Source organism: Physella acuta, unplaced genomic scaffold (assembly GCF_028476545.2).
Source record: "Physella acuta isolate Inbredline_101_S28 unplaced genomic scaffold, ASM2847654v3 ptg000616l, whole genome shotgun sequence".
NCBI lineage: Eukaryota > Metazoa > Mollusca > Gastropoda > Physidae > Physella > Physella acuta.
In genome coordinates this window covers 750,889-777,777 of record NW_026732135.1, presented here as the reverse complement: position 1 = coordinate 777,777, position 26,889 = coordinate 750,889, and the positions used below count along the sequence as shown (strand labels likewise).

At 33.5% G+C, this 26,889-nt stretch overlaps 1 protein-coding gene across 2 annotated transcripts; it reads right to left on the bottom strand.

Annotated features, from left to right (window-relative positions):
* Nucleotides 1–661: 661 nt before the first annotated feature.
* Nucleotides 662–8,439, bottom strand: LOC131947933 (ankyrin repeat domain-containing protein 50). 2 transcript variants are annotated; one of them, XM_059309339.1, is made up of 6 exons: nucleotides 5,814–8,439; nucleotides 5,120–5,277; nucleotides 4,679–4,798; nucleotides 3,644–3,779; nucleotides 3,030–3,201; nucleotides 662–2,762 (listed from the first exon to the last, which is right to left on the bottom strand). In XM_059309339.1, exons 1-6 carry the CDS (start codon nucleotides 7,876–7,878, stop codon nucleotides 2,543–2,545), a joined length of 2,871 nt encoding a protein of 956 aa, XP_059165322.1. In that variant the 5' UTR covers nucleotides 7,879–8,439; the 3' UTR covers nucleotides 662–2,542. The 2 variants fall into 2 exon arrangements, with proteins under 2 accessions (XP_059165322.1, XP_059165323.1); XM_059309340.1 differs by having other exon boundaries at nucleotides 2,719–2,784.
* Nucleotides 8,440–26,889: the final 18,450 nt, after the last annotated feature.

Below are 26,889 nucleotides of genomic sequence, written 5' to 3'. Positions count from 1 at the left end.
TATGATTAAATATACTTTTCATGCCTATTACAGCCTCAATAGGGCTTGTAAGTAGGTCAACAGTTTCTCGTTCATACGTGTAAGCTAGCTGCATTTTTTTTTCTGTGTAGTTGTTTGTCTTATATGTCTAAACATATTTTAAAATACAAACAGAAGAAAAAAAAACACAAAAAACCCTTTGATTTGGTGTTATTTTTTTTTTCTGCAGTAAAGACATCTCATAGCGCCAGAAAATTTTGAACTCATTTTTATATAAATAACAAAATTAATCGAAGCCGTTAGCTGATTGAGGATTGAAAGCAAAAGCAATATTTTACCATTGATGTGCCATGTAATTATAATCTTCAACGTATAAATAGCGCTAGGAATATCCAACGCAACAAAAGCTACACACACCACAAGTAACATCTTAATCACTTTCAGCTCTTGAATTGTTTTATTCACATTATTACTCGATATAATTGATTTCCCAGAATTCTGTTTGAGTTTTATTATAATAAGTGATGTGCATATACAAATAATTATTAGAGGGACTATTGTCACTGAAAAACGTAGGTAGGCCATAAATACAAGCCACAAGTGTAAAATATTAACCAGCGAACGAAACGTTAAACGGTTATTAGAATGGAATTTGTTCAAATAAAACAAAACTTGTTTCCTTGCACTTCCAAGAACAATTTGATTTCAGATTTCAATTCAAAAACACGATTGACATTTCCTATTGAAAACCAGCGTACTGAAACATGACGCACCATCTGTACAAGACCCACAGCCGTTTTCCCATTTTAATCCTCCAGTTTCAAAAAAGTATTTATTTTCTCCATGATATCTTCACAAAACATCAACTCTTATATGCTAACATCTGAATGAATATATTTCACAAAGACAAGCAACTGAGAACACGAACTTACGTCTGTCGATTCGTCAACTTGAAAATCAAACAATGGCGAAAGCTTGATTTCATTCTAAATTTGTCTTTTAACATAAAGCCGCTGCATAGTATTATTAGACAGAGATATTTGTTGCATCTTTACTGCACTGGAATCCAGTGCAGTAAAGATGAGATTGTCTCCTTTGTGTGAGAGGTTTTTTTGCTTGGCAATTTCTAAAACTACTTCTCTGATGCTTGCACTAATGCTGTGTTTTCTTGGTGAAAACGTTCTGTTCGATCAAGTCTCTGACGTTTGCAACCCCCAAGGGGGTCGCGACCCCCAGGTTGGGAACCCATGTATTAGAGCGAAGTACCACTTCCGGATACCAAAACATCATTCAAAATGAGATACAAACAAGCGCATACAATCGTATAACTATTTCTAAAAAAATGTTATCTTAACTTAAACGTTGAGCAAGGGTTTGGCTTTTGAAAAACCGGAAGTAGAGTAAGTACTACTTCCGTTACCAGAAATCGTTTAAAAGTTAATACAAGACTACACATTTTAATATAAAACTTATACATGCTATTTCGTCAACATAAATTAAACGGTACTCAATTAATCATGTTCACAGACAGACCAACAGACAAATAAACAGACAAAGTTGCAAAACTACGTTTTTCCGACTTAGGGAGGCGTTAAACGCCGAGATTTGTGAAAATCTCGATTTCGAATTTTGCACGATTTCAATACTTCATCGATGTTTCTTATAGAGAAAAAGTAAAAATAATTTTTTTAACAATATTTAAAAAAAAACATGTACATAGTCAGAATGTGCAGTCTTCCTTACTAAGCACGAGGAAGCAAGTAAAATAAAAGCTTGTAATACATCAAAGCAACATCCAAATCCGCCTCATTGAAATACAGTTTAGATATTTAAACAAAATATCTAGGCTTACTCATTGTCCTATGGTTGGGTCAAATATTTTAAAATTTAAAACTTTTAGAAATTTCATCGCAATACCAGTCCTTTAATTACGGCTATAGATAATTTTAATTAAATTTAGTATGTGTATGAATAAACCGGGAGTAATCTCCCCTAAATGTTTTCGATTTTTGTTATATAACACTACGGTGGATGGCAACACGGGATATAGACAATATATTTTATCCATTTTTAATTACTGCCTTCTCTCAAATTTTGAGTAATTTCCGTTGACATGAAGTAGTAATTTACGATATTTCAGTTTTCTCAAAAAACGCATGCAAATTTATAAAGTACTAATAATATCCCGCACTATTATGCAATTTTGTTTGGCGTTCGCTTGGTGCGCAATTATTTTTTTCTACGAGATTCTATTCTTTTTAAAAAAGTTAGAGTAATTAAACACACGGTATAGACATTGTCTATATCACGAGTTGCCATCCCACGTAGTGTTATATAAGAATATTCGAGCAAGTTTAGGGGAGATCACTCTCGGTTTATTTCTTTAAATTCGTGCAAACAAACAGATTTAAAACGTATCTCCAAAAAGCATGAAAGAACTACATAAATTATATTTAAAATATCGACATGATTAACTCCTACAGAAAATTATGTTGAATTGTAAAAACATAATGTTGTTTTGTCAAACAAACGTAAAAAATAACAACACATTTAAAGCGCCATTTTAAAAAAATAATTCAAGTGCCTCATCTGCAGTTGGTCGTTTTTTAGGATTCATGTTCAACATTTTATCCAATAAAAGTTTCAAAGATTTTGATGTACTTTCTGGAAGTTGATATACAGGCCCTTTTCTTCTTCCATATCTGTATGCAATTTGTGCATCCAAAAATCCTGGAAAAGGTGGTTTTCCTGTAGTCATTTCAACAATTGTACAGCCAACACTCCTATAACATATTATTGAATTAACTGAAAAATCACACATTATAATTGAAATTAGGTATTTTTTTCATAAACAAGTACAGGAATAAAATTAACCGAAATAAAAATGCAATTATTTCAGTAATAATTTATAAAATTTGGCAATATTTCTCAAATATACAATAAATAATAGCAATAAATAATTTAGATTAGTTTAAATATTTGAAGTTTTCTTAATATTTATTTTGAAACATGTATATTAACAAATTAAGAAGATTGCAAAACATATTAACCAAATATCAGCCTTTAGAGTGTAAACTGTTTTTTCATCTCCACAAACAACTTCCGGTGCCATGAAGTTAGAAGTCCCTACAACCGATCTTGGTGAAGTTGTCTCCAGAAGTTTAGACAACCCAAAATCCGCCAGCTTTAAACAGTTTTCATCTTTTAGTAATATATTAGCTCCTGAATTATACAAATTGAAACACAGATATAGGCACAGGAAAGTTTCCCTGATTTTAAAATTCTTTTACTTTGTGTGCTGCATTTTTTTCTAAAAAATGTAGTACATTATATTCAGAGAAAGACATGACAGACAGTACAAATAAGAAGGAGGAAGTTGCGCTGGGTGGGGCACACGCAGGGAAAGGCTCACCCAAATGTGACACACCAAGCACTTGAGTCGAACCTCAAATGGAAAGTGGAAGAGAGGGCGCCTAAAATATACCTGGAGGCAGAGTCTTCTTGAAGAACTGAAGCCAACAGGTATGTCTTAGGAGACAAAATTAATAGCAGGGGATCGAACGAAATGGAAGGATATGTTAGAGGCCGTATGTTCCATAGGGAGCACAGAGGACTAAGTCAAGTCAAGTCATTTTAATTATAAAGGCAATAATGTTAAACCCACCTTTAATATCTCTGTGTATAATTTGTGGATTAAAGTTGTGAAGATACGAAACTCCTTCAAGTATTTGCTTTGTAAAATTGAATATTTTTGATTCATCAAGCGGGTTGTTTTTTGTAATATATCTTGATAAACAACCCTAAAATGTAAAACATTTATGTAATTAAATTTAGTTTGAATATAAATGATGATGAGGTAACAAACGCATCGTTTTGACATATTTAAAGCTCTGTGTACGGAAAGGGTAGTTATATGTGTCGTTATATTGATTCTCAAGTAAACATTGAATTAAAAAGGACATTTTGTCTAATCTTAAAAGTGGTTTGCGTGAAGAGTTTAGTTCACACAATTCTTCGGGTAGGGGCGAAGCCCATCCCCCGCGTTAGAACGTCTAAGCCTACCCCCCCCCCCCCCCCAACTCAAAAGAAATGTCGTCATCGATACTCTATAATAAAATTACAGCCTAATTCATGTGTCTAATCTAAAAAGTAGTTTGCGTGCAGAGTTTCTTTCATCCAATTCTTCGGGTAATGGCTAAGCGCGAGACCAGTGTTTCTTTCAGACTTATTCCTCCCCGGAGGGGGAAATTTTTCTAATCTAAAAAGTGTTTAGCGTGCAGTTTTTTCGTGCATCTCTTCCGGTAGGGGCGAAGCCCCGCCCAGGTTCTTCCTTTAGTTTGTATGATCTACAAATGCGACCAGTGTTTCTTTCAGGCTTTTTCCTCCCCGGAGAGGGGTGGGGGTACTTGACATTTTCGGGGGCGGGGGTAGAAATTTCTGGGAGGGGGCGGACACTGGAAAAAGTATATAATTATATTTCGTTGAATGGGACGGTAGACATGTTTTGGGGTGTGTGTGGGGGGGGGGGGGGGGGAATTGGTTTTAGTTTAGAGAAAATAGACAGTACTATCAACCTAGAGCCCGTTGTATCCTTCCTCAACGGGCCATTTTTCTCGTTAAAGATATCAGTAGATCTGACACGTACGGAAAATATACTTATTAGTAATTACTTATGCAAACTGTTCCAAATTGTATATACCTGTGACATGTAGTCAAAAAATAAATATATTCTACTTTCTTTGATCTCAAAGCCGTAAAAATTTGTAATTCTTGTGTGCTGTAGCTTCATCAAAATATCCACTTCGGATAAATACCTAGACTGTAACGAAAATCATTATTTCATTAGTAACATATTTATCTGTTATTGCTTTCAAAAATAATCTGTGCTTGTATTAATAGAAATAAAGTATATATATATATATATATATATATATATATATATATATATATATATATATATATATATATATATATATATATGTATGTATATATATATATATATATATATATATATATATATATATATATATATATATATATATATATATATATATATATATATATATATATATATATATATATATATATATTTATTTATTTATTTATTTATTTATTGAGGAGAATTTATCAATCTGCATACGATATTTGATTCCGTGTAATAGATTTCTTTGACAGCAAGTTTGATATCAGCATCCAGATCATCCCTGTCTACGATAAAAACACTTCCACTTGCTCCCTGTCCAATCATTGTTTGATTTCTCGTCCAGTTAGGTGATACATAGGGTGCCAAACATTTATCTTTTAAAAGTAATAAAACAATGTATATCGTTAGAATATATTGATTTGGTATTTAACTTTTGGCAAAGAATACTTATTATTTATTGAAAGAAAAGGCGTGGCCTTGCGGTATATAGCTAAATAATCTCGAATGTGAATCCTGGTTCAAATCAGTAGAAAGTCCCTGCGTCCACCCAGCTGTGGTAGGTACATAACTCACATTAGGGCAACAAAGACAGCTAGGCATAGTGCTGACCACATTATACCCTTTAATGCCGAGGTCATTGAAACAGATGAACTCTACTTCATCTGCCCTATGTGTCATGGTCATGAACGGAAAAAGATGATGATTGATTGACAATTATTTTATCAATATACTAAACAAGATAAGACTGTAAGAAATTAATGGTGTTTAATACTATTTTTGTAAGCTAAAAATAATGTTCATTTAATATTTCAAAACAGCTTACCCCCGAACTCTGTAATTCTTTAAAAACACTGAGCACACAAACTTACTATAACAGATATTCACATTTTAAAATTGCGCTTAAACCTACCTGCATTGGGATCCAAAGAAACAGTAGATTTGTTAACATGCCAAAAAATACAAGAAACCTTTCTCTGCATTTTGTTAACGGCACGTGATTGTAGAGTTTCAAGGCTTTTCATTAAAGTCAAATTTTCTTTAAGAATCTTCGAATTATTTTCAGCAATTTTTAGAAGAAAATCGACCGTGTTTTCCTGCGTGTTCGTGTCACTGTTATCCAGAATGTTGGAACACATTTCAAACAGTTTAATTCCATTATAGTCGTAGTGATCGAAATAACATGAACTTTTAACTAGCAATTTAAACACATTTTCATGCCAATTTAAGGAGGCAAACATTATTGCGTTAAATCCATATTTGTCAAAAGAATTAACATTACACCCACTGTTAATTAACACTTCCACAGCGTTGCAATGTCCTTTTTCAGTGGCTAACATTAATGCACTTTTTCCATACGTATCAACAGCATTCACATCACCCCCACCATTAATCAGTAGCTTGATAATTGTTTCGTGTCCTCTAGATGATGCGTACATTAAAGCATTGCGTCCATATTTATCAATGTCATTTACATTATTTCCTTTATTTATTAGCAGTTCTGCAATTGTTTTATTTCCTTGTTCGGACGCAAACATTAGTGCGTTAAATCCATCATTGTTAGCTGCATCAACATCACACCCACTGTTAACTAACTGTAGGACAGCATTGTAGTGTCCATTTTCAGATGATATCATTAATGCATTATTTCCATAATTATCAAGAGCATTTACATCACCACCGCCTGCAATCAATAGGTTGATAACTGTTTCGTGTCCGTTAGATGAAGCCCTTAGTAAAGCACTACGTCCATAATTATCAACATTATTTATAGTTTTCTTACCTATCAACAGTTCTATAATATTTTGGTGACCGTGCTCCGAAGCAAACATCAATGCGTTAGACCCATCATTATCAGTAGCATACAAATCACACCCACTACTAACTAACAGATCAACAACTCCTTGATGCCCCTTTTCAGATGCAAACATTAATGCCGTTTTTTTATTTTTGTCAACAGTATTCACGTCAGATCCAGCAGCTATCAACGTCCCAACAGTGGACTCATGGCCTGTGCGAGAAGCGAGCAAGAGAGAGCTGGCTCCAGTTTCATTAACAGCATTTACATCAAGTCCATTTCTTATTAACAGCTCAACAGATTTTGTGTGCCCGTTGTGGGAAGCTAACATTAATGCACTGCATCCATTTAACAAATCACCTTTTTCATTTATGTCAGGTATATGCTTAATTAACAGGGCTAAAGCATTTACGTGCCCAAAGTACGATGCCAATAAAAATGTGTGTAAGTTTACGGGAAGAGAATTCTTATTACACATGCAATCCAGAATCAATGCTCCACTTTCTTTATCATTATTTAGATAAGCAATATCTAATGGATTTTCATCTCCATTTTTAATTACATTTACATTACACCCGCTATTAATTAAAATTTCCACTACATTGATATGCTTACATTGAATTGCAAACATTAGTGCATTCCATCCATTTTTGTCAACAGCATTAACATCACTTCCGATGTTTATCAGCATTTCTACAATTTTGGCATTTCCTTTTGCTGACACAATCATCAATGCATTCCATCCATTATTGTCTACAACATTCAAATCAGCTCCACATGTAGCCAAACATTTTACAATTCTCTCGTGTCCTCTAGATGAGGCTATCATTAGGGCTGTGTGTCCACTTTCATTCACTTCGTTTATTTTACTTCGATTTTTTATCAGTGATTCAGCTACTTTGTCGTGACCATTTTGTGAGGCGAACATTAAAGCATTCCATCCAGCATTGTCTATCGCATTCACATCACTACCACTGTGAATTAACTTTTTTACCGCTTTGTTATTGCCGTTCTGGGAGGCAGATATTAATGCACTGCATCCATCGCCGATACCGACGCTGTTTATTCTGCCTATATCTTGAATATGCTCTATCCTAGAAATAACATTTACCTCGTTCGGACCGTTAAAATCATTATCATTGTTATCACATTTATTATCTGCAAGCCACTGAGATTCCATTTTATATATGATTTAAATACAAGTATTTATGTTCATTTTTTAAAAATATTATTTTTGACCAATTTGCACGCATCCAAAAAGAAATAACCTTGAAATACGATGTTATTACATTCATTTAATTCATATTTATATAAATATGCAGTAACAATGTTATTATGTTGATAGAACATTTACTATAAAGCGTTTACAATTTTTTTCTATTTCTTAGAATGTCCAAATGTAAGCTACTAAACAATATCAATTAATAGCCTGATATCCCGTGGGTGCTTATATCACGCAATTACTATTCTCCAGATTTAGGTGTGACTATGCAGCTGATGTATTCAGAATAAAAAAACATTTCTCCTGAAAACTGTTCGGAAAACTGACAAAACTTTGTTACCGTCGTTTGGCTTGGAAGATGTAGGTCTATCAACACTCAGCTTGCAATTTTGAGAAAAGTGAAGCTATTGCGCGGTATATAAGTTCATATTACACTTTAAAACAAGCTAAAACTAACACAAGTAAATATTCATAACTCTCATTGAACACAAAATGCAAGCTAAACATTTTAAATAGGCTAACAGGCTGTAAACTTTTCTTTAAAAATACAAACAAGCACACACCAAAACCCAGAGCTAAAAATAACAACTGAAGATCCGGTTGGTTTCGGTAGAGAGAGCGATGTATTTTATGTATAGCTGTGTGGTAGCCAAGTCTTGTGACCCAATTGGCTGCGTGTAGTGTCAAATTAAAGTGCTGCTAATCCTGACGAGGAAGTTATGATTTTTTAAATAAAGCGGGAGTGATCTCCCCTATACATTCTCGGATATTCAAAAATAACACTGCGGGGAATTTACAACTCGGAATATAGACATGACTTTTTATCAATTTTTACATACTTACATATTCATTTTTTAAAAATATAATAGAATATCGGAGAAAAAATAATTGTGTACCAAATGAACAGCAAACAATAGTGAGGAGTATACTTTATTAAGCAAACCTTGATTGATTTTTAAAGTAGTTTAAAATATGCTTATTTTTTTCAACATTTTCTACGCTCAACTTTTAACTTTTAGGACTAGTAAGAGATTTTAACGAAAATATCAAATTCCTATATTAAATAATCAATTAATTACATATCAAGTTGCACATTACATGTTAGTAAATTAATTAGTAATTCGACAGCATGGTTTGAGAGATTTACTAAATTATTGTGGACGTCCATATGGAGATGGCGGTGTTGGGGTGGGGGGGCTGGCATTCGTCAAAGTGGACGGTGGAGGGGGGGTTAGAATTCCAACTTTTTGTGGACTTCAAAAATGAATTATCTCTCAGCAAAAAGATATTTAAAATCAACGGTTTATTATCTATTTAAAGAAAATTTGCTAAATATTTAAAAAGATGTTCCTTTTAATTAAAAAATAAAAAATAAAAAATAAAAATAGATTGCAATTTAAACACACAAAAAGTGCTATGTGGACATTATAGAAAATTAGAGAAAATATGTAAATTGTAATTTCTATCTTTTACAGCTATGTGAAGAAATTTAATTGGCAAACTCTATCCCTGTATCTGCAGCCAAATGTAAGAGAGACTGGCACTGCCCCGTATGTATAAGTAACTTTATGCACAATCCATGGACGGTATTTAACGAATGAAGGGAATTTTTGGACAATTAATTTCTTCATTAAAGCAGGAAAATGAAGCTCAGTGAAATAAAGCGGGAGTGATCTCCCCTAAACTTTCTCGAATATTCTTATATAACACTACGGGAATAGCAACTCGGGATATAGACACGATTTTTAATCTAGTTAAGAGGGAAACAGGTACAACTAATGAAACGGTCTCACACCACACAATCAATAGAGAAGAACACACGTTTGTTTATTTTTTTTTGGGTTAAAAATAACAACTTTTTCATTCACCTCTTAAAAATGCTAAAATACTTACATGCGTGAGTGGCTTTTAACTGGGATACAACCCCACGTTACACACTATATAATATAAATATTTTAATTATTTCAAACATTCCCAATGCTCGACCCTTACAGTTGTCAACGGTAGATAATAACGAAAAGAAAAAAAACTTGAAGATTCCTAGGGATACAACATTAAAATTTATTATCTTCTAGAATAACACATTGTCCGGTTTACAAACAGAGATTGTACGCCGCAGCCTCTTCGCGGGGATTTTGATTGGCCCCGACACAGTCCCGACACAGGGCTTGAGTGGTCCCGACACAGGGCTTGAGTGGTCCCGACACAGTGGTCCCGACACAGGGCTTGAGTGGTCCCGACATAGTGGTCCCGACACAGGGCCTGAGTGGTCCCGACACAGTGGTCCCGACACAGGGCTTGAGTGGTCCCGACACAGGGCTTGAGTGGTCCCGACACAGTGCTTGGGTGGTCCCGACACGGTGGTCCCGACACGGTGGTCCCGACACAGTGCTTGGGTGGTCCCGACACAGGGCTTGGGTGGTCCCAAACATAATTTTTTTTTCAGACATCCATCATGCGTTTTCGTTGTTATCCGTTAATTGACAAGCTTATTATGATTTTACAGCTGATAGGTGAGTTAAATATTATTTTTGGGCAAACTAAACTTCAAGTGTGGATTTGTAAGTTTAAAAACTTTATTCTTAAACTTTGTAATAAAGGGTTCTTGTTTAAGCTTCTTAAAAGGAAGGTAATGGCTTCTATTATGAGACAAGCAGACTTACTAGTTACTGTTTAATATATAAATAATTATTTAAAACGTGCAGTTCATGGGCCAAGTGAAGGAGAGTTCACCTGCTTCAGCGACTTCAATAAAAGAAGAGATTGTGTTGACATCATTATGCTCAACCACCTTTACCGTGCCCGAACGTGAGTCAGTTACCCAGAGTTGAATGGACTCAGATACATCTGACGGACTTGAACCCTAGATCCGAACTCGAGAAACTTGTGCTCGCAGCTGCACGCTCTACCATTCGACCACAACACCGTTCCAGTTTTTTTTTCTAATACTTTAATTTTAACAATGTTTAACCTTTTTCCCCTTAAATACGAGCATTTTCTATTATTTTTATCTAGATCTGGCTGCCAGCGTACAAATACCTGGCCGATACTTCCACAAGTTCCCGTCCTTCACAATGATGCCTGTAGCGACACTGAACTCCATAGATTCCCTCTCTAGCTGTGTCTTCAAATGTCTAGGTGTGCCAGACCTCTGTTACAGCTTCATATACAACGCTTCACTTCAAACCTGCAAATTAGGTAGATTTAATTAAGATCACATTTATGAACATTTGTTTTATTATTATTCTGGCAAGGTAAGTAAAACAAGTTACAATTCAAACCTGACGGTTTATGGGGCAAGTGAAGTAGAGTTCACCTGTTACTGTGACCTCGGGATAGTGTGGCCAGCACTATGCCCAGCCGCCTTTACTTACCCTAAAGTGGCTTAGGTACCCATAAGAGCTGAGAGGACTCAGGGACGGTCTACTGACTTGAACCCGGATTCGAACTCGAGACTTACAGCTCTCTACCGCTAGGCCACCCCGTCCAAATTGGAAAAAGCAATAAAATATTCCAGGAAAGAAATTTGATGCGAAGGGCAAGCCGAGTTTTACAGGTTGATGCACAATAGCTTACGTAGGAATGTATTTCGTATATTGTGTTTACCATAATACTATATCATCTGAATGTATTTGTCATTATAATTTACAATCTTGAATCTTTCCGACTACAATTACCCAACTTATTTACAATATTAAGAATCAGATACAATTTAGTGAAGCGTTTATGCGATTTAAGCATATCGATGTACATATTTATTGAAAACACCCTGATTTTTAAGTAAAAAAACATCTTGTCATTACATTGTTTTTAATCCAGGCATTCTCCCCCCACGCACACATAAAAACAAACAACGGGTCCTAAATAAATTGATCACTGTAAATAAGGACATACATTTTTCAAACTGCATTTTGCTTGAAATATGTTCATTATCCCTCCCCACGCGCACACACAAAACATCGAAAACAAAACGAGTCTTAAATAAACTGATCACTCAAGTAAGGACATATTTTTAGAATCACTGCATTCTGCGTGAACTATGTTCCTTGTAAACTATCTTCCATATAGGATCCTACCTTCTGACTGTTGAAACGACCAACCCCTCGGATGGTACGGAGTATTTCTCCGCGAGTACAATTTGTACCGAACACCCTGGATTTACGCTAATGTCCAGCGGCAACGTCACCACCTGTGTCAGTCTGTCATCCGTTGTGGCTGTCTTTGAGACAGCCAAGCTGTCTTGTGCAGGTGAAGTAGAATACACGTTTTACCATTGTGTCGTAGCTACAATAATTGTTAAGATACATGTCTGTAAAAAAGGTCGTGGAAAACGTATCAGAAAGGTTTTCATTGGGGTAGAGCAAGGATCTCCAAACTACGGCCCGCGATGTCCTCTCATCCGGCCCGCGGAAAAACGTTTGTTAGTGATGGCTGAGGAACTTTTCTCAGAAAAAATCAAAGATATTTCTGGAAGAAACTAGCTCCTTAATTGAAATTTGATAGTTACTGTGGCCCTTGGACTGAAAAATTTGGAGACCCCTGGGGTAGAGTACAGTCAATGAAAAATGAAAACAGCATACACAGATGACGGACTTGCTTTTAATGCTTAGCGAATTATACTTCAGTTGTTCAACGTAAACTTACCACCTCAGTGTAAAGATGTACTCACTGTAATACCATTAAGTTAAAATGGTACTACTAATATATCAAAATTGTAATAATAGTACAGTGATATAACTACTGGTAGAAATAATACCATATATATATAAAACAATGGTAAAAAAGACCATATATATATATATATATATATATATATATATATATATATATATATATATACATATATATATATATATATATATATATATATATATATATATATATATATATATATATATATATATATATATATATATATATATATTTGTATATATATAACATATTGCTAAAAATAATACCACATATATTATAATTGTAAAAATGTTAACAATGTAATAACATTTTGCTAAAAATTATACCTTATTAATAACTTAATGGTTAAAATGTTAAAACTGTAATAACATTTTGGTAAAAATGATACCTTTTTATAACTTAATGGTAAAAATGTTATCACTGATATAACATAACAGAAAACGGTTTCACACATTTTAAAGAATGATATAGGTGTTTGCAATCTAAAACGGCAAGCTAACGATAGAACATTTTTCAAAAGAAATGATAAAGATAAGCAGCATTTAATATATGACACAAGTTAACAGTCCTAAATCATAATTATATAAGAAATAAAACTAACTTGCAGTTATATCCGCTTAGATTAAAATTAAAATGTAACTAAAATTAGTACCAACAATCAACTGAATGATGTCGATGTGTAGCTTGTAGTAGCGTATCAATAATTACCTTTAAAATTTATTCAGCGTATTTTTCTACATTTAAAGTAAGATTAAATTGATTTGCAAATATTAAATTAAAAAAATTAGACTTCAAAATTGAATTAGTTTGCAAATATCTTGTTACAAAATATGTATTGTACTCGAACAACAAACGATGCTTTAAGTTGTAATGTACGGTTCCCAGAAAGAAGCGCAACGGAAAAAAGCGCAAAGAGAAAAAAGCGCACACGGAAAAAAGCGCAAAGAGAAAAAAGTGCAAAGAGAAAAAAGCGCAAAAAGAAAAAAGCGCACACAGAAAAAAGCGCAAACAGAAAAAAGCGCACATGAAAAAAGCGCAAAGAGAAAAAAAGCGCAAAGAGAAAAAAGCGCAAAAAGAAAAAAGCGCACACAGAAAAAAGCGCAAACAGAAAAAAGCGCAAACGGAAAAAAACGCAAACAGAAAAAAGCGCACACAGAAAAAAGCGCAAACGGAAAAAAGCGCAAACGGAAAAAAGCACAAACAGAAAAAAGCGCAAACGGAAAAAAGCGCAAACAGAAAAAAGGGCACACAGAAAAAAGCGCAAACAGAAAAAAGCGCAAACGGAAAAAAGCGCAAAAAGAAAAAAGCGCACACAGAAAAAAGCGCAAACGGAAAAAAGCGCAAACAGAAAAATGCGCAACCAGAAAAAACAACGAAAAATGTGAAAAATAGAAATTTAGCACAAATACCTATATCGACTAGATGACACATGTATACATGACTGTTAGGGCTGCTGTAAGAGTGTCGTGTTTGATCACGTGATTTACTACCATTTAAAGCGTACCACTACCATGTGCATTCCCCTCACCACGATACAGGCGATAATCGCTTTACACAATGCCTATTATTTTCTTGGTCAACAATTATTCAACTACTATTCTCGTATAAATAAACATAAAACTATCCTTGATATCGACCTTACACAAAGTATCTCTCACATTCTCCCTAGTCCGAACTACCTAGCTTGCATACCATAACTACCCGTTCCTTTTCCGTGTGCGCTTTTTTCTTTTTGCGCTTTTTCTCTTTGCGCTTTTTTCTCTTTTCGCTTTTTTCCGTGTGCGCTTTTTTCTCTTTGCGCTTTTTTCCGTGTGCGCTTATTTCCGTTGCGCTTTTTGTTTTGCGCTTTTTTCCGTTGCGCTTTTTTCCGTTGCGGTTCTTTCCGGCCACCGTAATGTACTTGCAAGGTGCGCGAGTTCTATATACTTTATCTAACCCAATAAACGCACAGTATACCAGGTTTAGATTAGACCTTCTAACCACAGCCCGTATTTAACATATCCAACTACCAGAGACAACGACTAACATAGACTTATATATATATATATATATATATATATATATATATATATATATATATATATATATATATACATATATATATATATATATATATATATATATATATATATATATATATATATATATATATATATATTTCACTATAGTCAGCCTAATTGAAAACTATGTATGTACTTTCACCAGCCATGGGAGCACATCTCTACACTTTAAGATTGAAGGAAAAGTTCTCTATACTACGAAGCATAGCAAATACAGTAAAAGCCAATATTTTGATCGGACTGGACGACATCGCACAAGAAGGCGTGTACGTGTGGGCAGACGACGGTTCTGTCATGACGTCTGATATGATGTCATACACTTTCGCGTCAGGTTTTTACCCTTTTCATACCATTTTTTACTTTCTCGTATACACGAAGTGTAGAGAAAGCCTTGTAATCGTGAAAAGAGTTGGAAAAACATAGTTTTGCAATCTTGTCCGTCTGTCTGTGTGTGTGTGTGTCTGTCTGTATGTCTGTAAACATGATAACTTGAGTACCGTTACAGCTAGGTTGATAAAATTTCATATATAAGTATTATATTAAAATCGTAGATCCGTTTCAACTTTTGAGCGATTTCAGATTACCGGAAGTGGAACTTTTTCTACTTTGAATTTTTCAAAAGCCTATAACTTGAGTACTATTTCAGATAGATAAATGAAATTTCACTTGTAAGTAAAAGATCTAATTCTCTACCTTTTTATTAAACTTTGAGTAATTTCCGTTGACTGGAAGCCGTAATTTTCGCTTTTTCCGATTACTCAAAAAACGATTGTATCTTTATAAATTACTAATAACATTATTATGCACATTTTATTAAATGGATTAAATATCATGTCTATATCCCGAGTTCCAATCCCTTGTTGTTTTATATAAGAATATTCGAGAAAGTTTAAGGGAGATCACTCCCGGTTTATTTTACTTGCTAAAAGAGCGGGTTTGAGATTACTATTTTATGTTGAAGCAAATAATAAAATGAAAAAGAAACAAAAGTGTTTTCACGGTATATTTCTGTTACTGGAGCGAGGTAACGTTTTATCAGTTCTAGGAACAACATACTCGAACCCAAGAACGCAATATTGAATTGAAAATTCTAAATGTCCCAAGATCGGAACCCAAGTCTGATATGACTCATTAGCTGGGGACACCAAAGCCATCTGGGATAGGAAAAATCCAAAATACAGCAACTGCTGCTCTTTGGTTTGTTCTTAGGTGAAGACATTCTATGAAAGCGATTCCAGAAAGAAAAACAGGATGAGGTCGGGTCCAATGGTATAAGATGCTGACATACAATACTTTTTTGTGTTGGAGGAAATTCTCTCCGACATTACAAATAAGAACGAAGAAGAATAGTGTAGTATAAATGATTCATTTCATAATTAAAGAATAGTATTGATATTGCATTTAATGGGGTCTAAATTTTAGGGCAATGATTCAATAAATAATTAACCTGTTGTTATTCACTTAATTATAATTAAAAACGTCATCTAATTTAATATTTACTAGATCTCTACTAGCGATATTGAAACATCACTCAAAGACACACTATCCACACTCTTATAATGTTTGTTTTAATTTAAAAAAAACCTATTATATATTAAATCTATATTCAACCAAACAGAAATGCATTAATTTATTATCAGAGCGTGCTATGTTTTTTCTAACTTAAACAAATGCATAGCAGTTTTTCATTTTGAGACACCACTATACGAAAATGATTTGTCAGCAGTGTAGTCATTTTTTCTCATTATCATCATTTATAGATAAAATAATCTTGGCGAAGTTTAATTTTCATAAGCGTGTACTAATCTCTAAACGACTTTGTCGACGAATAAAACGATGTTAATTTAAAATAATTGTCGTGTAATTAGCATTGGTAATCGACACGCTGAATACACTAAAGGTACCGAAATGTTAACGAATGTAAACTACCTACAAAATCGCAGTTTGCTTTGACAACAATAAAGCGGAACAGTAAAGTTTACGAACGAAAAAACAAACAACCGGGAGTGATCTCCCCTAAACTTTCTCGAATATTCTTATGTAACACTACGAGGGATGGCAACTCGGGACATTGATATGATTTTTAATCCATTTTTAATTACTTAAACATTTTAAAAGAGAATAGAATCTCGTAGAAAAAAGAATAGCGCACCAATGAATGACAAACGAACTGTGTATAATAGTGCGGAATATTATTAGTACTTTGTTAAATTCATAAGCGTTTTTTAGAAGTCGGAAGTAACGTAAATTACTACTTCCGGTCAACGGAAATTACTCAAAATAAGAAAAAAAGAACTAATTTACTTTCCTAAATAAAAGCTTTTGTCGCTAATACATGTAAAAGATCCCAAGAGCGACCAAAGCTTTCATTAAATAAGTAAATTAGTTTTATTTACTTATTTTCAGTGCAATTAAAAGCTTGTCGCTATAACGGTTTTTATATTTGTTTTATTTTTTACTTTTTAGTGGTTCCTAATTTGTGAATTTGGACACGACTAAAAATATTTGCTTTAAAACACCATCAGTAGCTTATTATTATCTGCTCCTTGAAAAGCAGCCGACCGTGAAAATATTTGACAGACGACAGCAAGTCCTTAATTTTGTTGACTTCACATTAGTCTCACACCGTTTAAAAAAACTTTATTATCTGCCTCTAATAACGTTCACTACATCGCCGACTCAACGATTGTACACATTCTCATGAACCACAGCTCACCAGACTGTTAGGATGATCGCGTCTAGCTAGCTACCTCTTCTTCAGCTATTGAATATAGTAATCTATTGAGAGATTTAATTTTGTTATCCCCCCTTAGTGCCCAAACCATTTAATTAATTTTGATGACTAATTAAACATTAAACTAAATTAAAAAAAAAAACAACTAGACTTGTTTTTTACCAAATTGGAACGTATCTGTAAAGTTTGAACGAAATCTCTGCATTAGAAGTGAGTCAAAATGGAGTTACAAGATTTGCCACAACCTCAAAAACAAACAAACAAACAAACATACCTTGTGAACTGAATAACAGCTTGTGAAAAATAATTTTCAAATTAATACTTAGGATAGTTGTTCAATTTCAATAATAATTTTGAATTTGTTATTTTCTATACTACAGGCCAACCTAACAACTATGCTAATCAGGACTGCATATTTTATGATTACCCAAAAAATGGACTTAAGGACGAGGGATGCGGAGTTCAAAACTTGTTTTTATGTGAAATAAATTAAAAGTGGCACATTCTCTTAACGCTGTGAAACATACAGCTATATCTTGTAAGCTGTGTTGAAGCGATGTTCAGTTACATGTCGATTCATTTCAGTGTTACTTCCAGACATTTCTCCTGGGGGGAACTTGAAATTTTAGGGGGGGGGGGGGCGGGTCGGACTAAAATTTCCGGGGGGGGGGGGCGGACACTGTTAAAAGTATATATTTTCTATATAAATTCCATTTTGTTCGAGGGGGGGGGGGTAGACTTTTACCGGGGGGGGGGGCTCAGATGCCTGGAAGAAACTGATTCATTTATATGGACTTGAAGTGAGTATTTGAATACAGTTTGATGTGAATACAAGTTTTAATGACATCAGTGGGAATAATGTAACACAGGAGCATATGTTGAGTTTATATGAAAGGTAGCACTGAAATGTTTTGTATCTGACCTATGAAAAAAAAATTGTTTTACCGTGGCAAATAATGTTGTGGGAGACCAGAGGCGTAGCGACGGGGGGGGGGGGGCGAGGGGTGACACCATTTAGGTGGGTGACACCAAGGCAAATAATAGCAAAATATATAGAGAAAAACTTGAGAGGGTGCAAATCGAAAGATTGAGGGGGGGGGGGTGCAAATCGAAAGTTTGAAGGTTTGTTTCCGGGAAGGGTCGCTACGCATCTGGGGGGGGGGGGTGGGTGTCACCATTAAGTGCCGCACCGGGTGACACCCGACCTCGCTACGCCAGGGCGGGAGACTATATTGTTGTATTGTTCAGTTAAATTACATTTTTAACTAAGCAACATTACTTTTTTACTAAAGAAAACTAAAACTAAAATTATTTGTGGTGGTCGTTGCGTGTCAGTACTTATCAGACACATTTGTCTCCAGTGGCAATGCAAGAATCAGTATTTTGTATCTATTTAGACATTAGGTTAGTCATTTAAATTCAATTTAAAATTACCAAATTTAATAAAATAACAGTAACAACTGGCCGTAGAAGGTGAAATGCTTTTTCACTTCTGAGTGACTTTTGGCCTGACCCTTGACCACAGAATAATTAGGTCGGCGTGGTCGAGTCGGTAAAGCTCATGGTTGCTAAACCGAAAAGTCTCGAGTTCGAACCCTCGGGCAGATGAGGCTCGTTAGCTGGGGACAGCCACTCTTCTAGGAGAGACAACTCCAAAATTAAACAACTGCTGCCTTGTAGTTTGTTCTTGGTTGGACAAAGGCAGGCTATGGAAGCAAATCCAAAAAGAAAAGCAGGCTGAAATCGGAGTCAATGGCCTAATGGCGCATAACCAGTTGACACGTAACGCTTAATTGTGTTGGAGGCGTGGTCGAGTCGGCAAAAAGCTCATGGTTGATAAATTCGAACAAAGTCTCGAGTTCAAACCCACTGGCAGATAAATCTCGATCCCCTTCAACACTAATAATTAAGAACGAAGAAGAAGAAGAAGAAGAAGAAGGAGTAGGTAATGGTTCTTTAGAGATTGCAAGCTACTTATGTATTAAAGAGAGTATTTTTTAATCATAGCCTATGTAGTTGCAAATTAATTTTAGTGAATTGCTAAAACATGGAGAATAAAATAAAAATAAAAAACCGTTTTAGTAATGGGCTTATTGTCATGCAATGACAAAAAGGAAATAAAACAAATATGTTTCTTTAATAAAAACGTTTGATCACTCAAGAGATCTTTAAGTTAACTTACATTGCTGGTTCAAATAAAAATATTTTTTTAAGGAAATTACTGTATCTTTCCAATGTTTAAACGAATTAAATATTGTTTTTTTAAGTTTGCAAAAAATTATAAATGTAATTATCTTTCTTAAAAATTATAGTCCGGTCGAATCTTACGTATACCTTGTATTGCTTTAATATATTCTCTTTAATTATTATGTTAAAAAATTAAGTTTAAAAATTAATATGACAATTACAAAACGTTAACTCAGTAAATATTGTATAAACATCAAAATTGTTTGTCAACAAATTGTTTCCGTACTTTAACCTTTTGAATCCATTATCCACTCTATAATCCCCGTGCCCCTGAGCTAGATGAAAACACAACAGACTCAATAAAAAATAAAGACTACGAATGTAACAACAAAATTAATTCTATTATTTAAATGAACCTTTTTGCATAAATTATCGATCTGTGATAGGGTGATTTAGACCGATCTATCAGAGTGCCGGGGCATGCCGATTTATGGAAGTAGTACACCGACAACACATAAATTCACTGAACAATTTTAGTAGAGAAAAAATAACACATGTATAGTACTTGTATAGATTTTTAATATACTTTTTGACCAAAATAGCAGTTTCACCAGCGTTAGCAGAAATTAATGATTTTTACATAACCTGGCTCAGTTTATAGAACTCAATAAACACTGTATTGGCTTTGAACTTCAAATGCAAATAAAAAATGATTTAAACAAGAAAATAGTAAGGGTTTTTGTTTTAAATGTATGAAAATTTTTGACGTTACACATTTTCTGTCACAAGGTTAAAATATTAACAATGAAATTAACTTTGAAAAAATAAAGAATTAAAGTAACATAAAAAGGCTTATTGTGATGACGCTAGTTCAGGGTAGATGGTAGAAACAGGCTATAGCTAGTTGGTTAGACAGACCAATGAAAATACAGGAGCTGACCGGTCACGTGGGACGGTCGGCTGACCAGTGAAGTGGGGGTCAGTAGTAGATCAGCGGTAGAGACGGTCGAAGATATGTAGAGCTAGGGAGTAGTTACAGTTAGGAATAGGTAGCGCAGGAGAACGGTCAGAGAAATGTAGAGTTAGGTAGAAAGTTAGAATGTAATGTGTTAGGGATGGTCATGAGAGTGTACAGTTAGATAGAAGTTGTAGTAGTAGACAGCACATGGTATAGATTAGTTGATTTATGTAAATAAAGAATATTATCTCTTGGATCGGACTTGTGTGTGTTAATACCAAACTATAACCAGACTGGTATCATCTTCATCACCCCCACCCTCACATTTAGTGGTGCTGCTTTTTCCCCATCTTCAGACTTATATTATGCCAACTTTAATTATTCTGTGTAGCCAGTGGCGTAGGCAGGGGGGGGGGGTTAGGGGGGGTTATAACCCCCCCATGGACCCCCAAAATGACTACTTTTTTACGTTAAGCTATAGCTATTGACTTGTGTCAATATTATTTAGGGCTTAAACACTAAACACTTAAGCCTGGCAGCCTCTAGAACAACAATGTATATCATTGTGATGAGAATTGCCTGTAGAATTTAGTTATGAATTTTATTATCGCGCTAAAGTAAAGTATAATAATCTGGAACGCAGTAGGCCAAGGGAAAGTTGGCCAAGGTTAGATCAGTTAAGGAGTGTCGAAAGGGAGGGGTGGGCTACGTGGGTAGGCCTTTGTTGTCTAATATGATTGTAGTGCAATCGGAAAGCGTCTAGAAATGAAAAACAAACAAAGAAATTGATTATTATTCGCATTGAGGTTCTATAATGTGTATGTTTTTACTACTTCAAACCATTTGAAATTCATTTCACTTAATTTTTAAAAAGATAAGTAAACTGAAAATGATAAAGATGGCAGAGGGAGGAGTAGGCAGGGGTGAGGGGAGGGGGGGTAGAACCTTCAAAATGACAATCCTTTACGTTAAGTTACAGCTATTGACGACGATGGACTTGTGTCGCTATCATTCAGTGCTTAAACAACAAACACTCAGGGTCGCAATAGGCGAAGGGAAAGCTGAACAAGGTTATCAGTTAAGGGGTGTAAAAGGGGGTGAGGGTGGGGTGAATATTGGTACGTATCAATTATAAAATACTACCGGATGCACATCTGGCAGGAAGGCGTGGGCTTGACCCACAATCGTTGACACAAAACTTTGTGTTGGTAGGCTATATAAAAAAAACTGCGTATTTGGTTAAATATAGATGTAAAGCCAGGAACCTACAGTAGTCAATTTAGACAGAATAGAAGACCAATAATAATTTGCTTTCTTCTTCGTATAGTCGTGTTTTAATGTGTATCTTTTAACTACTTCAAGCAATTTAAATTCATTTTAATGATGGCGGAAGGAAAAAGGAAATTAAAAACTACTTTATTAACTGATTTCTTTACAAAGAAAAGTAAAACTGAAAATGATAAAAATGAAGATGGTACTATTGCTTTTCAAAGTACATTACATCAAGAAATTTCCATAAATTCAGCACCTTCGACTGTTTCTTACGCAAATGATATCGGCAATTTTATCAAAGGAGTTATAACAGACGATACACGGTTGTATTTATTAGAAAACATCTGGCGTCCTGATGAACTTTTAAAATTTCCAGCAAGCGGACAAAAAAATTTAAAGTTTCAATATTTGTGGCTACTTAGGTGGAACTGGTTGACTTATTCCAAATTACTTGATGGCGCATTTTGCAAATATTGTGTTTTGATTAGTTTGAATTATCGTGGTGTAGGTAGTCAGCCTATGGATAAGCTATCAAAAATTTCATTTTCAAACTGGAAAAAGGCAACAGACAAGTTTAATGAGCACCAGCAATGTGAGTATCATAAAAGAGCAATTTTACTTTCCCAAAACCGTAAATCGGTGATGGAGAAAAAAAATTAACTTATTAAAATCTCCTTAAATTTATCATAAGTCAACAAATTCAAGAAAATCGTTTAAGATTAGCGCCCATAATAGAATCTATAATATTTTGCGGCCGACAAGGAAATTTTTAGTTGGAGAAAACTGCTGAAAATGATGGAAATTTGATTTTTATAATTTTTTACGATAATGTACATGTGTTACTTGTTACAAAACAATAGCTAATACTAAGATAAGTTAGTCGGTGGCACCCACGAGTTTCTATTGTCACCAGCCACCAATACTTTACACGCACGCACTTACACATGCATATGTACACACACACACACACACACATATATATATATATATATATATATATATATATATATATATATATTTATTTATATATATATATATATATATATATATATATATATATTTATATATATATATATATATATATATATATATATATATATATATATATATATATATATATATAAAATGCTGGAAAAAATTTGAACCCCCCCCATGAGACGATCCTGGCTACGCCACTGGGTGTAGCAACTGTGCAAATATCTTTTTTACATTGTTTATTTGTGTAATATGATCACTAGAAAGTAATTTATCACCAATAATAAAGTTTTAGTCAGTTTTTGTATACAATCACAATGTTTTACACATTAATAAACACAATGCCATAATAAACACTGTTCGGGAAATAGACAAACTTTATTATTATTGTTTGCTATGGAAGATATAAGACTATTAACATCTTGCTATTATCGGAAATGTGAAGTCATTTCTCTGCATATCAGTATTATTTACACTTTAAAACAAGCTAAAGCTTACACAAGTAAATATTCCTAGTTCTTACTAAACACAAAATACAAGCTAAACATTTTGAATAGAGAAACCGGCTGTTAACTTTTCTTAAAAAATACAAGCGAGCACACAAACAAACCGATAGCTCTTGTTATACATTTAATGAAAATGTTCTCATATATATATATATATATATATATATATATATATATATATATATATATATATATATATATATATATATAAGTATATATATATAATTATTTGTGATGCTCGCTAAATTTACCCTGCTACACGTATTGTCTTGACTCTGTAATTAGCACACTTTGGCACTGTTCTCTCATAACGAGAATCATTTCTTTTATTTTCAAGTTTTACCCTACATATCGTACGTTCTAAAAGCTCATTTGTAATGTCTGTGTCATTGCCTAACAGCATTGAAAAACAATGCATACTCCTGGTTAATGGTTACTTTTAATTGGACACTGTAATATGTGTTATCGTGATAATCTATAAATTCCCACGAGAAGATACGAAATTGTGTATGCATTTGTTAGTGGTTTGCTTATTGTGTTTTCATAGACTAATTAAAATTGTGACAAGAATCTATACTGTCAGTTTCACCTGTATAGTTTCAGCTTTCAAATAATAATATGAATTTAAAATATTATTTTTATGCATAAAAATACAAATATATTTTAAAAATTACTAAAAAGATAAACTAAATACAATTGTTTACAAATTTACACCAGCACAGGTAAAACAGAAAAACAATTTAGAATTATAGATTTGTAATTTTTTGACAATACAAAACTAATCTTACTAAGGAGTTAAAAACTATTTTTGAAAACTAGACAATATAACAGATAGATATTAGATAAAATCAGCGGTTGGCGTAGTCGCGTCGGTAAAAGCTCATGGTTGCTAAACAGGAATGTCTCGAGTTTGAACCTTCTGGCAGATAAGCCTCGACAGCTGAGGACAACAACTCTTCCAAAATGAAACAGCCTAAAAGGTGCATAACCAGTTGACACGTATGCTTAATTGTGTTGAAGGGAATCTTTTCATACATTAAAATTAAGAACGTAAAAGAAGAAGATAAGATCACTCTTGTAATAACTATACACCGAGATCAAACAAAACATGTAATACTACGAATTGGGTCAATCTCAAAAGTATATTACTTTATATATATATATATATATATATATATATATATATATATATATATATATATATATATATATATATATATATATATATATATATATATATATATATATATATATATATATATATATATATAAAATGCCTGATTTAATTGAACGACTACAATACCCTGAACTTTTCCGCAAAAGGAAAGATAGAAATAAACGTAGAGGACATTTAGTAGCCGCTTAAAATCTGCTATTGATTTAAAATAATAATTAATAAATAATAATAAATGAAAGGCGGTAATTAAGATATCCGTGTTTTAGCTACCACATTGTATTTTATGAATCCATGCTAATTATATAATTATTTTTTTCCAACATCAAAATAAACTAGTAAAAAGTTGTTTTTTTCCGAAGGAACTTTTTTTAAGGGAAGTAATTTTTTTTTCGATCTATCAAGGAAAGTAATGGGTACTAAAGGAACAAACGGAAGTAATTTCAGACACAATATATATTTTCGTGCAGGGTGGTATATGTTTTTTAATTTTGTTTTTTTATATGACGTTAATTTTAGTGACAAGTTTGGAAATTATAACCTGTATTACAAAACTATCAGTATTAATTTCTTAAATCATTTATTTGGATGATAAATGCTTTAAGAATACTACACTATGACGATCAAATCGAGTTTTTTAACTATACGCATCTGTGTCCGCTGTCCGCTACATATATACGTAAATACTAACAGAGTCACAGAGTCCATTTTAGCTTTACAAATTTGATTCAAAATGCATTGTAATGAATAAAAATAATGCAAATCCCAACTTTAATATCGCTGTGTATAATCTGTGGATTAAAATTATGCAGATACGAAACTGCTTGAAGTATTTGCTTTGTAAATTTGAATATTCTCGATTAAACACCCCTAAAATATAATAAATAATGTACTAAAATTAGTTTAAGAAAAAAAAATAACCATTTATCAATTATATATAGGCCTACCTGTGGCATATAGTAAAAAAATAAGCAAATTCTACTTTTTTAAAATCTCAAATCCGTAAAAGGTTGCTATTCTTCTGTGTTGTAGTCTCATTAAAATATTCACTTCAGATAAATACGTACACTGTAACAGAAATAATCACTTAGTCGTTTAAGTATTAGACTTATTTCACTATCGTATACAGTTTCTATAGGTTCGAATGGAAAAATTTTTTTTTTTTTTTTTTTTTTTTTTTTTTTTTTTTTTTTTTTTTTTTTTTTTTTTTTTTTTTTTTTTTGCCTCAGACATGTAATTTACAGCGTCAGTTGTGTGTGTTCGCTTTAGTATTACAGTTTTCATCATCGGCTTGTGAGGACTGACACAGATTTACAATAGTAATATTTCTTTCTTACTTGTAGCCTACTTTCATTCATTTAAGATGGTTTACTTATACATAGATCTAATACAAAACGTCTAAAAATAAAGAAAAAATAAAAATTAAAAAACCAACCTGAAACTGAAAATGCAAATGTGTAATTAAATGATGATTCAAGGGATTTTTTTTCCATCAGCGTGGTGGGCTGAGGGGACGAGAAGGGGGGGAGAGGGTTGAATTTGTTTTTTTTTTAAAGTAGAGCTGAAATGAATTTGGGATTACAGAGAATTAAAATGATACAAATTTTAAGCAATCGGAAAAGTTATGTTATTACAATGAGACACGTAAAAGCAAACACTCTTCCCTTTCAAACATCTATATCTATACAGTCCTCAATTAGTTTTTTTTTTTTCCTTTTTTTTTATTATTATTAATTCAATTGTTTTAAACCTTTAAATCAGTAATAATAATTTATTTGATAGATTTTACACAGCATCAAAGACATGAACATCAATTGCATATATAATAATCAAATGGAGAAAATAAAATGGCATAAGAACTAGACTAAAATAAGGTGTGCAAACTAGGTTTCTCTTGACTGCTTAGTTTACTGTGCTCTGTCCTTAGCTGAGGAGTCAAAAGTTCACATTGTAGACAGAAATAGAAACCACCGTGGGAGAAGTGTCTCTGTAATACACATTACTGATCTATCATTCCAAAACTTTCCATGACATAAAATTGACCCTTGGCAAAGAGGGCGCGCTACCTTGAAAAATCCGCCAGTCCGGTTGAGTGGAGGGAAGTGTGTGTGGGGGGGGGGAGGGTGAGGTGTGTATCTCTTTCTACCATTCAGGTTGTGCACTTTTAAAAACCTGGGAAACAGAAGACTGTTCTAATGTTAAATTACTTGGTGGCTGATCGAGTGATGTTTTGCTTGAGACTGTCGATATTAATTATGCATCTAGTTTATTTGCTTCTTCTGTAGTTCCAATTTTAGTTTCATGTAAAAGTAGGATGTCAATATTGTGTTTATTTATTATGTTGTTTATATAATGTGTTTTGTCCCTAGCCCCCCTGATGTTCAATGTTGCCAGAGTTAGCATGAATTATT